Source organism: Bombus terrestris, chromosome 3 (assembly GCF_910591885.1).
Source record: "Bombus terrestris chromosome 3, iyBomTerr1.2, whole genome shotgun sequence".
In the NCBI taxonomy this organism is placed as follows: domain Eukaryota; kingdom Metazoa; phylum Arthropoda; class Insecta; order Hymenoptera; family Apidae; genus Bombus; species Bombus terrestris.
Window position 1 is genome coordinate 8,812,451 of NC_063271.1, and position 16,536 is coordinate 8,828,986.

The window sequence follows — 16,536 nt, forward strand, 5'->3', positions numbered from 1 at the left end:
ATAGATGATTTCAAAATTCACGCCTGCCTTACGTATTGATATCGCTAGATACATAATCAAGTTCACACGATAGCATAGAGAACATTTTGTATGTACAATAAATAATAAATGAAAACTATAGAGAAGAAATATAATAATTTACAACTTTCATCTTTTATAGGAAATAAAATATTTATATCTCCGTACAGTCAAACCTATTTCTCTGCTTATTTAAAATTTAGAAATTAAATATGTGCTCTTATTATTTCACTATTCTTAAATATATTTTAAAATATTGATAGTTGATTAATAGTTATAGTTATTTATAACATTTTATAATTATGTATTGATACCTATATATATTGCAAATATATAGCAATAATCGTCGTGATTTTATACAAAACTTCTTAGGTTTATTACACATTTTTAAAATGTATTTTAGTTATAGTATGTTTGGTATAAAAAGTATTTTAACATGACATTGCAAGTGGAATCCAAAGATAAAAATGGTTCTTTTAAAAATAGTTTATAAGTTGACGAAATTTTATTAAAAAGGATGAAAGATAATTGTTAGAACTACCAATGTTTTAATATCACAAGAAGCAATATTTTTAAAATTATAAAGAATTTCGAAGTCAAATAAAAAGATAATTTTAGTTATATGAAATCGACAATATATTGAATATATTAAAACTGTCCTCTTGTAAAAATAAAAAATGTGATATATTATGCCCTTCCCTTGTAGCCTTCATTTATAGTAGTATTATAATTTCACTCTAATATAACAGCCAAAATTCTATCCATATTTACCCTATGTCGTCATTTATTTAAGTTCGGAAATTTAACTTGTGATCCATGGACTCTCTGGTGCCGCAAAGCCCGCGAAGTTCTCACACACGCAAGTTATTATTTTATTATTCGAATAAAAAATATTTAATAGGATGTGTATTTATTTATAATAAACCTCTCTTCTCTAAATTTAAATCTTGTTAACGAGCAATTGATTGAATGTTTCAAATATACATATGCCAAACACATTATGGATTAAAATTTTGAGTTAAATTTTGCGTATGCATAGCAACAAAAGATTATTTAAAGGGAATCCGTGGTAGACAAAAGATCAAGAAGCAGTCTTAGAGTAAAAGATATCAAGTATGTAAATGAGATAGAGAGATAAGTATTTTATATTTTTAACATAATGTATGTATGTAAAATTGTTTATAATTCAAAGAACAATCTTCATTTCTTGTTCTATATTTTTTTATCGTTTTGATATCTAAAATCGATCCTATAAATAATCCTCCATATATTTTGTGACACTCTGTGCGATCGAGAAAAGCGACTTTAGGAATGCTTGGATGTCGCTCGAATGAACGCACTGAGCACTGAGATCCCGGATTGTCGGGCACCGATTGACGTCACCGATAGGCGGCCAAGATGGTTGTCAATGTTGATAAGTGGTTTGGTTACACGGAGAGTCAGTAATAAATCCGCGACCGATAGGAGCCTCGTGCGAAACGAAATTATGCCTGTGAAATAGGAAATCGGCCTCCCGTTCAACGAAACATCGAGGCCGTCATCGTGGCGCGGGATGGCGGACGGCGAAGATGCGGAGCAAGAAATTCGTCGAGCCTTAGATGTCGTTCAATCCATGATTGACATCTCCGCTGAACGACTTGAAGGCTTGAGGACCCAATGTTCCACCAGCGCAGAACTGACTCAACAGGAAATTCGAACGCTCGAGGTACCTTGAAGAGTGCGCGATGCTTTCGATCCTTCCCTAATTTATTCTTTATTACATTCAGCACGGTTGCCTTGACCTCGCGAAGGGTTGCTTTCTGATTGTCAACAAGTTGCAAATATATTTCTTTATCGTCTTGAAATTTGTATTTATGTGTCTGCTGGCGATTTATCATAATGAATATTTCTAAAGCTTTTCCCCTTTGAAAATAATCTTCTATGTTTTTTACTATGTATTCTTTACTGGTAATGATTTCAATACAAATTAAGGAATTGTACTTTATATATTTTAGAGTAGGATGTCTTTCAAGTTGTTGAAAAGATTTGTCTGATTTTTTTTAAATCAATCTTTTTACCACTCTATAATATGAAGAATTTTTAAATAATTCATGACTTAAAAATCAATGATTAAGAAGCATTTTTGGTAATCATAAAATTAAACCAAAATTGTAATGAAGTTATTTAATTTGCTATTAAAGGAGATGCAAATTGTATGTTCTTTTATTTGTTTTTTGTTATTTATATGAATGTAATATGTTTTAGGGAAAACTTATCAAATTATATTCAAAGCAACTTGTAACCAAAGCCAGATTGGCTTTAGAAGAATCATTGCCTGCAGAGATGAAACAATATCCATCCTTGCAGCAATGGTTAAGAGTAGTGGGTCTTACTCAAGAATCTATTCAGGTACAAATGAATTTTTAGAAACGAGATTCTTATTCTTATTTAAATAGTTATTGAGATTTTTTTTCATTTCTACATCATTAACAAATTTTAGATGATTTGTTCTAAAGCTAATTCACTTGAAGCTCTTCAAGAAAAATCTGAGCATGAGTTAGGTACTATGTTGGGAGAAACTACTATTAAACATGAGGAAGAATTACGTAGACTATGTAGAGCATTGCACAATCTTCGTCGATATATGGGTAATAATTTATTTGATTATATTTAATAAAATTATTATTATAAACATATATTGAGATATATACACATATTTTATATAACATATTTTATATAACACTTTATTTAGATGTTCTCCTAAAAGGAGATATGGATAACAGTGATATGAATTTATATTGGGATTCTTGGGATAGACCTCATTTACGTACTGGAGCATCTCCTAGGCCAGCAAGATCACGTACAACAAGGTGCTCTGTTCCTTCAGAAGACAGCATTCCATATCATAATAATAACAACAATCTTAACAGTGATATATTAGCACAAGCTTCTTCCGTTACATCCTTATCTTCAACTAGTCCTCCTTCCACACCTCTTTTACAAAGGCCAGGACGTGGTAAGTGTTTCTTATTTTTTCTAATTTATATAGTTGTAAAAAATGTTCTTTTTTCCGAACAGGAATTAAATTTCCAACAACTCCACCTCCTTGCAAAAAACATCAAATAGGTTTACAAAATACAATATCACAACCAGAAGTGTTTCCTTTAACTAAGTCAAAGTCTCATGAATCACAATTAGCAAACCGTCTTGAAAATGGAGATACAGCTTCAAGGTAATAATTACATTTTTAGTAACATGGTCCTTTTCCTTTTTTAAAGGAAAGTTATATTAAGTACTCTTGTATTATCTTCACAGTTGTGGAAATGATTCTGTTGGTTCTGTCGGGAGGAGAAATCGTTTGCCTACAGAATCAGGATCTTGCAGTAGTAATGCAGACATTACAGGGGAAAGTCTCTTGCTAAATAGTAATAGTCCTGTTAAGTCGCCACCTTATTCTAGTGCTGAAAGTGATGATAACAGTTTTAAGGGAACAGGTAAATATAATCCTCCATTTTAGAAATTTTATGTTGTTAAATGAATATTAGAAATTGTTTTTATTTATGGTAGTAACAAGTCTCCAAGTGCCAAAGTCACCGCGTACTCCGACTGTAACCCGGGGAATGGGCCATATAATTGCCCATCGCTTTACCAAAACGTTTAAAATGATGACAACCTGCGACTACTGCGATAAGCAGATGTTTATAGGCACAGGTTTGAAATGCAAAGAATGTAAATACAAATGTCATCGAGATTGCGAATCCAAAGTACCACCTTCTTGTGGCCTACCTCAGGAACTCTTTGACGAGTTTAAAAGAACCGTACAAGGCGACGGTATACACATATCTTTTTCAGTTTAATTTTATCGTTTCTTACAAATTCCTTTTGAGGATATTTTATAAATTTTAATTTTTAGGTATGGTAAATGTTTCTCCAATATTAAGCAAGCCTGGTATAACATCTCCCAATCATCATAGTTCAAATTTATTGAGCTCTTTAAATCGAAGGGATCGAAAACGATCGCATCCACATTCTTCTATGAATATACCTTTTCAGGTATGTTAACCCTTGCCTTACGATTTAAGTTCCAATAACGCGTGCCATAAACAACAACAAGGTCGATCACACGTCGAGCCATTACACGGTTTGGCTGAGTGTTCGAAGTTGTGCAAATCCCACATGTCTTTTAATATGTAAATACATGTGTAAGGTACAACTAATTTTTTTTGCAAGATAAATAATTACTACCAATTGATCATTAAACAAGATATATTTATTATCTTGAAATGAATAATAAATCAATAATGTCGACGTATCACCTCTCACACGTGTTGTTTATGTTTGGCCTGATCAACGTACCGCGCTTGTCATATGTGTTGTTTATATTTGGTCCGATCGACATACCACGTCTATCACACGATATTGTCGGTTAAGGGGTTAATGATATAATTTCAATTTTTTTCTTTCCTTCTTATTTTTTACATTAATAGCTAATTGTAAATTTTAAGCTTATAAGTTCATATTTTTTAGGGCGCGGATTCTAGTTCAAATACCTCGAGCTGTAACAGCTCAACGCCTTCTAGTCCAGCTTTGCTACCTGCCAATACTAGCCAAACCCCACAGGCACCTGCCAAACAACAGTTTCATTTTCCAGGTAATTACTTCATAATATTCATTGCAATAGATGGCAAATTTATGATACCTTACTTGTAGATGTTGTGCTCAATGAAAAAGGAGGTGTTACATTAGAGACTCATCGACTCGAAGGTACAACCATGTCAAGTGATAGTGAAAGAACTGTGAGTGTTTCTGGATCTGGTAGTGTTAGCACAGATTCTGAGCGAACACCGGTTAGAGTTGATTCGCAAGATTCTCAAGTCTCGGATGGAGAACCAGGAGATACTCGTTGGCCACGACAGAATAGTGTATGTAATGCCAATATATTCTTACAACATTATTATATTCTAAATCAATTTGGACTGAGGATTGATGATTTTTATTACAGTTATCTATGCGAGAATGGGACATTCCTTATGATGAATTAAAAATTGGGGAACCTATAGGTATTGGAAGATTTGGTACAGTGTACAGGGGCTATTGGCATGGTAATGTTGCAATTAAAGTTTTAAATATGGACTACTATTTACACGATGACAAAACACTGGAAGCATTCAAATTGGAGGTAAATAAATATCATAATAAAAAAATATTATAATTCGAATGCTTCTATTAATATGATATAGTGCAGTTCTGCTAATTGTAAAATTTCATATAAGGTATTTTACGAGAAAGACGGCTTACTCTAACGCTTATGTATTTGCTTATATATAACATGAACTGATTGATTAATCGTAGTATATAACTAAAGATATAATGAACTATTATCTCTAATTAAATTCTTGTTCTATGTACAAATGGTTTCATTGTACAAATACTCATAAACATAAATATTGAAAAATCTATCATGAAATTATATTTTAATATAGAATTATTGTAATACTACCTACTGGAATTAATTGATATGCATTATTGAAATTATAGGTGGCTACATTCCGAAAAACTAGACACGAAAATCTAGTTTTATTTATGGGAGCTTGTATGAAGCCTCCGCGCTTGGCGATAGTGACTAGTATGAGCAAAGGCATGACTCTTTACACTCATATTCATTTACGTAAAGATAAATTTAATATGAACAAAACCACTATCATCGCTCAACAGATTTCTCAGGTACATGAGGAATATTATATGAATTTTTTAGTATGAAAGTTCAATTACTTTAATAATCTTTAATATGTCCTTCATTATTTAGGGAATGGGATATCTTCATGCTCGTGGTATAATTCATAAAGATCTCAAAAGTAAAAACATATTTTTAGAAAACGGAAAAGTTGTAATTACAGATTTCGGTTTGTTCAGCGTTACGAAACTTTGTTATGTAAACAGGTAAGTTTTTTACTTAGTTTTATATAGCATGAAATGTGATTTTACATTTATCGATTTTTTTTTTTTTTGATAAACAGAAAAGGAAATGCACTGAGTATACCACCTGGCTGGTTATGTTATTTAGCTCCTGAAATTGTTCGACGATTGAGACCGCAACAGAATTGGGATCAGGAAGAATTACCTTTTACAGAAGCTACTGACGTTTATGCATTTGGGTTAGTGCAAAAAGATGACATAAACTGCAATTTAAAAATATTATCCGTTTCATTAAAAAATTACTATAGGACCGTGTGGTACGAGCTTTTATGCGGAGAATGGCCATTTAAAGGACAACCTCCAGAAGCTATCATTTGGCAAGTTGGTAAAGGAATGAAGCAAACCTTAGCTAATTTGCAAGCTTCGCGTGATGTAAAGGTACAAAGTATATTCAAATATTACTTTATGAAGTTCTAATTAACTTATTTTCAAGCTGCACTGAAAATTCATAAGTCTTTTTCTTATTTCTTATTGATTTATTTATATATTTCATAGGACATCCTAATGCTTTGCTGGTCATATCATGCAGAAAATCGGCCCGATTTTGCAAAATTGTTAACTACTTTGGAAAAGCTGCCTCGCAAAAGGTTAGCACGTAGTCCTTCTCACCCTATACATCTTTCTCGTTCTGCAGAATCCGTGTTTTGAATACATTTAAGTCTATTTAAATACACTGTTGTTCTCGTAGTGTAAATATAGAACTGTGCAAGTATTGCCAGATCTTTGTTCGTGAAAGGTAAAATAAAAATAATCACTGAAAGATTCATTCGTTTATCTCTCATTTAGGTTAACAAACGTCATTAAAATAAGCATGAGAAAAAATTAATGATATTTTATTTCTTAAGTAACATCACAGTTTGTATACAAAACATCGTTTCATCTTTCATAACAATAAATATTACGAAAATTAAGCGGGAATAAAAAAAATACTGAATTTAATGTACTTATATGATATATTATAACACACAAAAAGATTGAGAAACATTGTTTTTAACCACAACAAAGACTTTCATCAGTTACACATTTTTTGTAGTTCTTGTAGTTGCCTTCGAAGATACGCAGCGCGTAATTTATTTAAAGCTATCCTTTTCTTAAACATTAACACCAAAGGCTTAGTAATTATATCTGTTATGTGAACCAATGTTCGAGTTCTCACTGTAATTAATAACTCAATTAATTTTCTCTTTATAACAAATAGAACTTCTTCATACTATAAAATAAATAAACTAACCAGCATTATTGTATATGTTGGCAAGAATATCCTGATGATCTTTAAATGTTTCTGCCATCTCATCTTCTTCTTGTACCAAAAGTTTTAGCAAATCTGTCATTGTCTAAAAAATATATAAAGATTAAATTATAATTGAAATATAAATTAAAAATAACGAAATCTGTATTCGTCTGAAAAATATATAAAAATTAAATTATAATTGAAATTTACTTATAGATCAAAAGTAACCAAATCCGTATTATTTGAAAACTTACTTTTAAACATGTATTTGATATTGGTGTATGAACAATTTCTAATGGAATCTCTATTACTTTCTCATTGTGAGATTGGAAACAAATTAAAGAAATCTCTTGTTCCTAAAAAATATTTTATTTAACAAACTGAAAATGTAACATAGCATTAAAATTATTTATTTATTGTTTACCTTAGTTTCTTTACTCTCTGAAAATACTGAAAATATTAAACCCACAAAACCATGATCCATTGTTTGGTAATTTGTTTGAGTTCTAATATCTAGGAAAGTATTTGTTACATGAAAATGATTCTTTTGTAATTATAATCTGTTCTCATAATAATATAAAATAACTTCTATACTGACCAAGATGCGATGGATAAACTGTGATATGAGGATGAGAATGATACCATCCAAGAACACGCACAGGACGTTTCAATTCTTCACTTAAGCGTTCTGCTTCAGTAACAGCTTTCAACAATTGTTCAGCTGAAATTTCTACTCTGTCTTTCTTTTTGTCCAGACGTCGTAAAATAATGACAGCTATGATTTTTGCAACATCACGTACTGTCTAACATGAATTATTAATGAAGCAATATATATTTTTTACATATGTAACAAATTATATAAAATAATATATATACTCATGAACATACATCCCCCATTAGTAGACCCATTACTTCAAAGCTTTCTGTCGATAGGGCATGTTGTAAGCACACCATGTATACGTCAGTCTGTAACTCTACTTTTGACAATGTAAATGCAGACATTGTGCAAATCTTAAACTTAATTATTATTCTCAATGTTTCTTATAAATGGAGAACCTGTAATCATATTAAACATTAGATTTGAAAGATTAACTTTTATATTAGTAACCAAAGGTAAATAGTATAATCATTCTTTTATACTTAAAAATATAAACTTTATAAACAGAAAAGAAGAAAAAATAACCTTTAATACTATTTAAAACAAAAACAAACTTAAAACCAATTATCATTCATATTGTTACTCCGATGTTTACACTTTCAATTATTCCTTTTAACAAACTTATGAAATAATTATTGTTTTATTAATGTTGAAAATCACTAAAGTTTGCATACGAATTACACGCATATATATATTTATACAAATCTTCCGAATGAAAATAACAATATTGTTTAAATTCTCGTATTCTTTAAACTTTTATATATTATTATGCAAATTATATTTCGTGAAATATTAAAATGTTCAAACTAAACTTCGTCACTAATTATGCATCGATGTGTACTTATTACTCTAAGTGGAATCCCCTTTCGCATTTGGAAAATGTGTCAGCCAAGGTAGGTGGCGTTAAACGACGTTTCTTTCCCAACAAACATAATCTGTACATATGAAAAGTAAATATGCATGTATACCACGTGGAAGTATACATCATATACATATGTATATTTTAAAATCGATGATATTTGCTAAACTGAAAGTATATAAAAGATTTAAAACGAGTAAAAAAGTTATAATTGTAGAAGTTATTTTATTACAAAAATATTACATCTTTCTCGTTAAATGAACAAGATAAAATCATTTTAATAAGAGAAATCAATCGTAAAAGAATAGAACATTAAAAAATATTTCACTCGTTAATTATAACTGGTAATTCAAATACATTGATTATACAAATTCCGCTTAACTTGTGCATTTTAAATGTTTCTGTAATTTGTAAACATATGGAAAAAATTTTATTTATAATGTTACAAAGAGGACTGTAGCGTATCATATCGGTAATTCTTTCTTTCTTTTTTTAAATGGGGGATTCTCGAAGATTCCAAAATTCCTATTTTTTTAATTGAACTATATGTCTTTGTATATATCAATATATACCAATTGATGTTCTTTTTCATTCTCTATAAAAGAAGTATACTAAAAGTAAGTACTTGTATTTGAGAAAAATTAGTTTGAAAGATATTTTAATTTTAATTTTGTGAAACTTATGAAAGGTAAGAAAAATATAAATGCAGGAGTATTATTTTCAGATATTAAAAGTATTGTCTTCTTTATCTTTCATACGTTGGATTTTCTGAAATTAAAATATTTTTTAAATAGATCATTTCCAAATTGAAATATCTTAATACGTTTTAATTAAACATCAATTTAAAAAAATAAGAATCTTGGTATTTTAAGAAATATGATTTGAAAAATAATTTTTGCGCCATTATACTTATCTTTTTGAAATAAATAATGTGTCTCCTTGAAATTTGTTTGAATTAGCAAGAACAAATGATATTTAAAGTCTGCTTAGACAGAACACCCTGTACATTTTTCCTAATACTCATTAAAAATTGTAGCATATTATTAACAATATTTATTATTATATCTATAAATATTGATAAGAATAGTCTTTATTTTTTATGAATCTTAATTTTTTATTTTTCTCTTAATATTAACAATATATTAAAATTTAAATTGAAGAACGGTTTACTTTAAAAAAAAGGACTATACACAATAGACATATATGTAATTCTTTACGTGCTCGTATTTTATTTTATATAATCATTTTACAGAATCGAATTATAAAAAGCTATTCAATAAAGTATCATATACTCGTTTTAAAGAATTTAAAAATAAATGAAATTAACGGGATTAAATGTTTCCTGCACTGCTTGCTATAGATTACTTTACTTCATGGCGAATTACGATTCATAACAACTTAATATTCAACAATTTTCGTCAAATTTTTAAGAGTACCTGGAGAAGCATTTCGTGTACGTTTGATAATTATTAAGTTATAATGATTAATAATGAACATATCTCACGGAAATAACATTTCGTTCAATCGGTTATACAGTTGAGCAAATATAAGTTTGCAAAGATGAAATGTCGGAAATGTGCCTAACTTTCAGAGCTGGCGATACATGCAACGATCAATAACATTCAACTAATTTTTTATTAATAAATGACTGATAGAATGGCTAGTAGAGAAACATCAATTAATTCGAAAAACTCGGATGACCACAGTGTCGAGGTTCGTAAATTTGCAATGAAATACTACAAATTTTCATAACTGCTTTTAACAACATGCACTATAAGTCCATAATTTTTATTATCCAATCTTTCATCCAATAATATTACACAAACAATGAAATAAAATTTGAATTCAATAAAATTTCATATTTTAATTCATACACTTAGAAAGAATCATTATTGTACATTTGAAAATCTTAGATATATAGTAATTATTCTATATATGTACATATTATATTAAAGATTACATGCATATAATAGTAATATAATTTTAATAGTAAGTGTTCAGCATCCAATATGTGCTGATTATAAATTTGAATTTATATTTTAGACATTGGCAGAAGTCTTCAGGTGTTTCATTTGTATGGAAAAATTGACAGATGCACATCTTTGTCCTCATTGCAGTAAATTATGTTGTTATACGTGTATCAGGAGGTGGTTGACAGAACAACGTTCACAATGTCCTCATTGTAGAGCTTCCTTGCTTTTACACGAATTAGTTAATTGTAGATGGGTTGAAGAAGTAACACAGCAGCTTGATACACTTCAAGCTGTTGGTATTTCAAACTCTAGGCATGATGATTCCAATAGAGACAGGTATTTGTAATTTTAGGCTTATAGTTCTTTGTTAGTTTAGTAATTAATAACTATATATTATTATATAGTAATAACTATGTATTTTTTAAACAGGTGTACTGTGCATCGTGAAAAATTGTCTGTTTATTGCTGGACTTGTCGTAGATGCATATGTCATCAATGTGCTCTTTGGGGTGGTACCCATTCAGGACATACTTTCAAGCCACTAGAAGAAGTTTATGATCAACATGTTACACAAATAAAGGCAGAAGTAGGTCAATTAAAGAGAAGATTGATGGAGTTAATAAGTCTTGTTCAAGAAGTGGTATGTGTAAATTTCAACCAGTATATTGAATATTATAAAATCAAAGTGTTATTTTATATTTAATGTTTCAATAGGAACGAAATGTTGAATCTGTAAGAGCTGCAAAAGATGAAAGAGTTAGAGAAATTAGAAATGCGGTTGAATTGATGATAGCACGTTTAGATTCTCAGTTAAAAGCTAAATTGTTAACGTTAATGGGTCAAAAGAATTCTTTGACATTAGAAACAGAACAGCTAGAGGCTTTATTGCAAGAAGTAGAACATCAATTACACACTTGTACTCGTTCCGAACTTATAATTAAAAGTACAGATCTTTCACGGATGATACATCAAGTACGAAAGAAACCGATGACAAGTTTTGTTACTGCTCCTGTTCCAGCTGATTTTCATAGGTTTCATATTTATTCTTTATGCTTCTATGCAATGTAGGACCAATGTCAAGAAAATATCAATGTTTAATAATAGTTTACTATTTTAGCGAAATCGTTCCGGGATATGATAGTGCTACATTTGCAATGCAAAATTTTACACAATTGCAGTTAAAAGCAGATCCAGTATATTCTGCGCCCTTACACGTGAATGGATTATGCTGGAGGTTAAAAGTATATCCTGATGGAAACGGTGTTGTACGCGGAAATTATTTATCTGTTTTTCTAGAACTAAGCGCAGGTTTACCGGAAACATCGAAGTACGTAAAGATAATTTTATTTTTAATCACGTTTTAGTCAAAAATTATTTTTCCAGGTATGAATATCGGGTTGAAATGATTCATCAAGGATCTCGAGATACAAGTAAGAACATCGTTCGAGAATTTGCTTCTGATTTCGAAATTGGTGAATGCTGGGGCTACAATAGATTTTTCAGATTAGATTTACTTGCAACCGAGGGGTATTTAAATACTGAACTGGATACTCTTATATTACGGTAAGTTAAATATGGGATATTTCTTCTTTGTCACAATACTGTGTAATTATAACATGAAAATCAATAACAGATTTCAAGTACGTCCACCAACATTCTATCAGCGTTGCAGAGATCAACAATGGTATATCAGTCAATTACTTACAGTCCAGAATCAATATGCTACTCAAATTAATGAGTTGAAAGAGGTACTATGCAGCTTTGAAATATTCAATTGTATATTTGTACATACCTCATCACATACATTTGTTTGTAGAGATTAGCAATTGAAATATCGCGAAATGCTATGGCTGCAACCAGAGTACCTAGTGGAGCAACATTATGTGGGTCAACATCAAATGTGACATCTATAATGATGCAGCAACAGTCACAAACTGTTGGTGATCCATTACTTAATTCCAATTCTACACGTTCAGCTGAAACATATCAAAATGGCACATCTACAAGGTAAATTAATATCTTCTTTCTAATTGACATCTTCAAAGTTGTGAGAAACAATGTTTTAAGGCCTGAACAATTTCATATTATTTATATAGTAGATCAGTACAAAACGTTCTCCCTGGTGGAGGTAACAGTGGTATTTTATCAGATCAATTACTGCCCTTGTGTGAGTTGGGAGAACCTTCAAATATGCGTGCTCTTGGTTCCTCTTCAACGTTGTCTTCTATTTCGTCCAAAACAAGCTTAAAACAACACAGAATAAATAACTTAAGCGTTGTTGAAGCTGAACCGCCCGGTATGCATAGTACAAACGATAGTTCTGTAGGAGATTGTCCAGCTACGAGTACTCACTCTCCGCCTCCTTCATATTCTTCGCCGACAGTACTTAATCAACAACAACTAAATCTCTTGTCTAGTAGCAGCAGTAGTGATAGTGGAGTAAGATATTGAAATTAACAAATTTTTGAATAATTTAATTTATATTGAATTTATATACTATTTAAATTGACAATTCATATTTATATATAGGAATTAAGTGAACATGATATATATTTGGATGAGTGCGAACATAATGAACCACATCTAACCCTTCTAGATGACAATTCTAATGACGAGAATGATGTAGATGATGAAACAATGTCAGGTATACATTGATACCATTCTATTAAACGTAATATATCCATAATTTGTAATATCAGATTATTCAAGCAAGCTTAATTTCTTATATTATTTTACATCATATAACACTGCAATATAATGTACTAATATACTGAACTAGGTACAAGTTCAAATAGAGGTTCTGTAGATGATATGCAGAGACACAGACAATGGGAAAGCAAGTTAGATAAAGGTGTCGAAAATGAAAAACTCACGAATGAGAAACCAGACGAAGATTTTGTGAAAGAGAATCCTACTCCCCATACTCCTAATCACTTTCAAGCAGTTGCATAGGAAATTTTCCGTCTTTTTCTTTTTTAATTATTCTCCGTCCCTTTATGTTTGATTCTATAACGAAAAATAAATATTCCTGTATACGTATTATGATAGTTCAAGTTACAGAAACTTGATCTTAATTTATTCATAAATCTAATGGATTTTGCTTTATGTACGATACCTTCTATCAATTGCGATACATAGTTGTATATGCTTCTCTCAGTATATTTATTAATGAAAAGATATTTTTAATATAATTATGTTTGCAGGAGAAAACGACGTAGAAGTTGCAGAATCATTGACACCGTGGATTCAGAATAAGCAACGTACAAAGCAGCAGAGTAATCGAGAGGGTACAGGAGATATTCGGAGGTATGTTATTGAAGTTCAAGTATAGCTATAATTATGCCTTACAAAATAATTTTTAACAGTTTAATTTGCCATTACAGATTAGGCGGGAATGATAGTTTGGAAGATGAGATTATGTTGCAGCTATTCAAAATACAAGATCGAAATTCTGCTTGGAGTTCACTATGCTTTAATCAACATGTAGATGATAACTGTGATTCAAGAACGTCATTAACAGCTTTACAACACCATAATTCCAATCCTTTACAACCAGAACATGACTCAACATCTAATGATCAATTTACTGACAAACGTTCCACATGTCCCTCGCATCTATGCCAGCCACAAATGATGTGCAGTGGTAGACCAAAATTAAGTCAATTATCTAATATCTGTCCGCAAGAAGTTTCCGGATTAATTGCTTGCGGAAGTCAGACAAGATCTGAACCTGCAACTCGCTCAAATTCAATAGACTGTGAAAAAGAACTTCCAAATATATCTGTCGCTAATAAAATTAATCACGAGGTAGAAACATCCAGATCTGATTTGATAGTGCCAAATGGTAAGTAAAATATGTTATACATTTATACACAATTTATGTCTTTATTTATATATACATATATAATCATTTGAAATACATACTATTTCAGTATTATTGGATAGCAATAAAATTATGTCGAAGCATTTATTATCGCGACGACAATCTTCACCGTCATCGTCTGCTAACGTTAATATTATAAATAATGAAAATAACAAAATATTTGAATTCGAACAATTGCTGGAGACCATTCAATTGTCTTCGATGTTTCAAAAGGACACTGCCAGTTGTTTCAATAAATTAAGGTATCTATCATTTCTAATTATTTTAAGAAATGATATTTAACAAAATTGCATTTTTTAATACGTTAAAACTATTAATAGGAAAAATATTCCGTTAGAGGGAAAATCTAATGGTTGTGTCACTGCCACTATCAAATCTACTGCACTTTCATTAGGACATGATGTTCCATTATCGTCTACAAGCAATGCAGCAACAGATTCTATACCGAGTCCCAATAACTATAGCTGGGCACCAGCGCTGTATCAACACAAACACGGTTAGTATAATCATTTATATATAATAATATTAACTTAATATTAAATCATTAAGATGATCTTACTTCAGGTCAGAAGAATGTTTTAGAGACTACCATGCCAGCATCTTCTAATGATTCTTCCAATAAATGTACCGCGGAAAAGTAAATACAATTTACTATTTTGTTAATAAAATATTACTTATACTTCTTAATTTTATAAATATAGTATATTTAAAAATATAAGATGATATTATTATTGTTACAGATCGTTAGAAGAAACTAACTCGTGAAATTCGCTTTGAATTGCATCTGTGACACCTAACATTACAAATGTTCTGTGATTTTTTTTATTTATCTAAACGTTATGTTAACTAATATTATTAAAAGTGATAGAACAATAGTAAAAACAGTAAGATTTGGAGACCTGATATTTCAATATTTTGATGTGGTAAGTGATATACTTTATTAAAATCAATATTTTGCAGCAGGTGCCAAATACTATTAAAAAGTATAAGATATTGCATATATATTCACGATTATACAGGGTGGTTGGTAACTGGTGGTACAAGCGGAAAGGGGGTGATTCTACGCGAAAAAAGAAGTCGAAAATATAGAATAAAAATTTTTCTTTTGAGGCTTTGTTTTCGAGAAAATCGACTTTGAATTTTCGCTCGGTACGCGTGCACTTTATCACGTCTCGTTATAACGGATTTCACTGTAGATCGTTGTCTCGATGGATATTATTGCAGTTTAAGTTTGTTTTTGCCATAACGGAAAATTAGGAATACATAATGAAATAATATGAAGTAATCACAAAGTTTATTACTACAAAAATTGCTGAAAATGTTGCCCATTCTGCCGAACACGTACTTCTGCTCTTCCAATTAAATTTCTATGAACACTTTCTAAGTCGATTTTCTCGAAAACAAAGCCTCAAACGAAAAATTTTTATTCTATATTTTTCGACTTCTTTTTTCGCGTAGAATCACTCCCTTTCCGCTTGTACCACCAGTTACCAACCACCCTGTATAAGAGTGATTCAGTATTTGCTATAAAACAACTTCTTTAAACCGTAGTCGAACATTAGTAATATAAAATCCATTTTTTTCAGTTTAAAAGGTATATATAAAAAAAAATATACTATGTATATAAAATATATCCAAATCTAAGTAAACTTAGACTCCAATATTAATATATTGTATAGTATCAAAATACTCAATACGTTTATCTCTGCAGATGGTTATGGTGTTACAAGTATTATGAGAACAAATTTTATATTATTTTTATGTGATTGCTTGTGATTATACATAAAGCGAGCACAGCCCATGACAGTGGAATAAAATAAAGAATATAACTAATTATATATCCATTATTATTCTACCTATTATGTACTTAAATCTTACTATAAGTACATAAAAAAGGAGTCTTAATATGTCAACACGTTAGAGACTTATACACTTTGTAAAAAGTATAAGTTAATTACT

General features: G+C 30.3%; 3 protein-coding genes across 11 annotated transcripts; 2 read left to right on the plus strand and 1 right to left on the minus strand.

Annotated features, from left to right (window-relative positions):
• Window positions 1-1,354: 1,354 nt before the first annotated feature.
• On the plus strand, window positions 1,355-6,739 carry LOC100645746 (kinase suppressor of Ras 2). The gene is made up of 16 exons (XM_012321017.3): window positions 1,355-1,723; window positions 2,263-2,406; window positions 2,498-2,645; window positions 2,750-3,013; window positions 3,076-3,229; window positions 3,313-3,491; window positions 3,565-3,828; window positions 3,911-4,050; window positions 4,525-4,648; window positions 4,708-4,919; window positions 5,000-5,176; window positions 5,536-5,721; window positions 5,804-5,937; window positions 6,015-6,152; window positions 6,222-6,351; window positions 6,469-6,739. The coding sequence occupies exons 1-16, from the start codon at window positions 1,571-1,573 to the stop codon at window positions 6,619-6,621; spliced, it is 2,700 nt and encodes an 899-aa protein (XP_012176407.2). The 5' UTR covers window positions 1,355-1,570; the 3' UTR covers window positions 6,622-6,739.
• A 50-nt stretch (window positions 6,740-6,789) lies between these two features.
• On the minus strand, window positions 6,790-8,771 carry LOC100646580 (lys-63-specific deubiquitinase BRCC36-like). Of its 4 annotated transcripts, none has more exons than XM_020868508.2 (7): window positions 8,674-8,771; window positions 8,093-8,260; window positions 7,803-8,007; window positions 7,629-7,717; window positions 7,459-7,560; window positions 7,205-7,307; window positions 6,790-7,128 (listed from the first exon to the last, which is right to left on the minus strand). In XM_020868508.2, the coding sequence occupies exons 2-7, from the start codon at window positions 8,204-8,206 to the stop codon at window positions 6,986-6,988; spliced, it is 756 nt and encodes a 251-aa protein (XP_020724167.1). In that variant the 5' UTR covers window positions 8,207-8,260; window positions 8,674-8,771; the 3' UTR covers window positions 6,790-6,985. The 4 variants fall into 4 exon arrangements, with proteins under 4 accessions (XP_020724167.1, XP_048270625.1, XP_003394477.1 ...); XM_048414668.1 differs by having other exon boundaries at window positions 8,458-8,761; XM_003394429.3 differs by having other exon boundaries at window positions 8,388-8,761.
• A 1,280-nt stretch (window positions 8,772-10,051) lies between these two features.
• On the plus strand, window positions 10,052-16,413 carry LOC100645865 (E3 ubiquitin-protein ligase TRIM37). Of its 6 annotated transcripts, none has more exons than XM_020868457.2 (17): window positions 10,052-10,174; window positions 10,258-10,434; window positions 10,765-11,030; window positions 11,124-11,334; window positions 11,409-11,725; window positions 11,812-12,021; window positions 12,078-12,257; window positions 12,328-12,442; window positions 12,511-12,701; window positions 12,791-13,133; window positions 13,224-13,338; window positions 13,898-14,000; window positions 14,078-14,538; window positions 14,627-14,819; window positions 14,898-15,073; window positions 15,142-15,214; window positions 15,318-15,636. In XM_020868457.2, the coding sequence occupies exons 2-17, from the start codon at window positions 10,366-10,368 to the stop codon at window positions 15,340-15,342; spliced, it is 3,048 nt and encodes a 1,015-aa protein (XP_020724116.1). In that variant the 5' UTR covers window positions 10,052-10,174; window positions 10,258-10,365; the 3' UTR covers window positions 15,343-15,636. The 6 variants fall into 6 exon arrangements, 5 of the variants coding, with proteins under 5 accessions (XP_020724116.1, XP_048260191.1, XP_048260192.1 ...); XR_002308949.2 differs by adding an exon at window positions 16,164-16,413 and having other exon boundaries at window positions 10,055-10,434; window positions 15,318-15,500; XM_020868458.2 differs by having other exon boundaries at window positions 10,066-10,174; window positions 10,313-10,434.
• The last annotated feature ends 123 nt before the right edge of the window (window positions 16,414-16,536 follow it).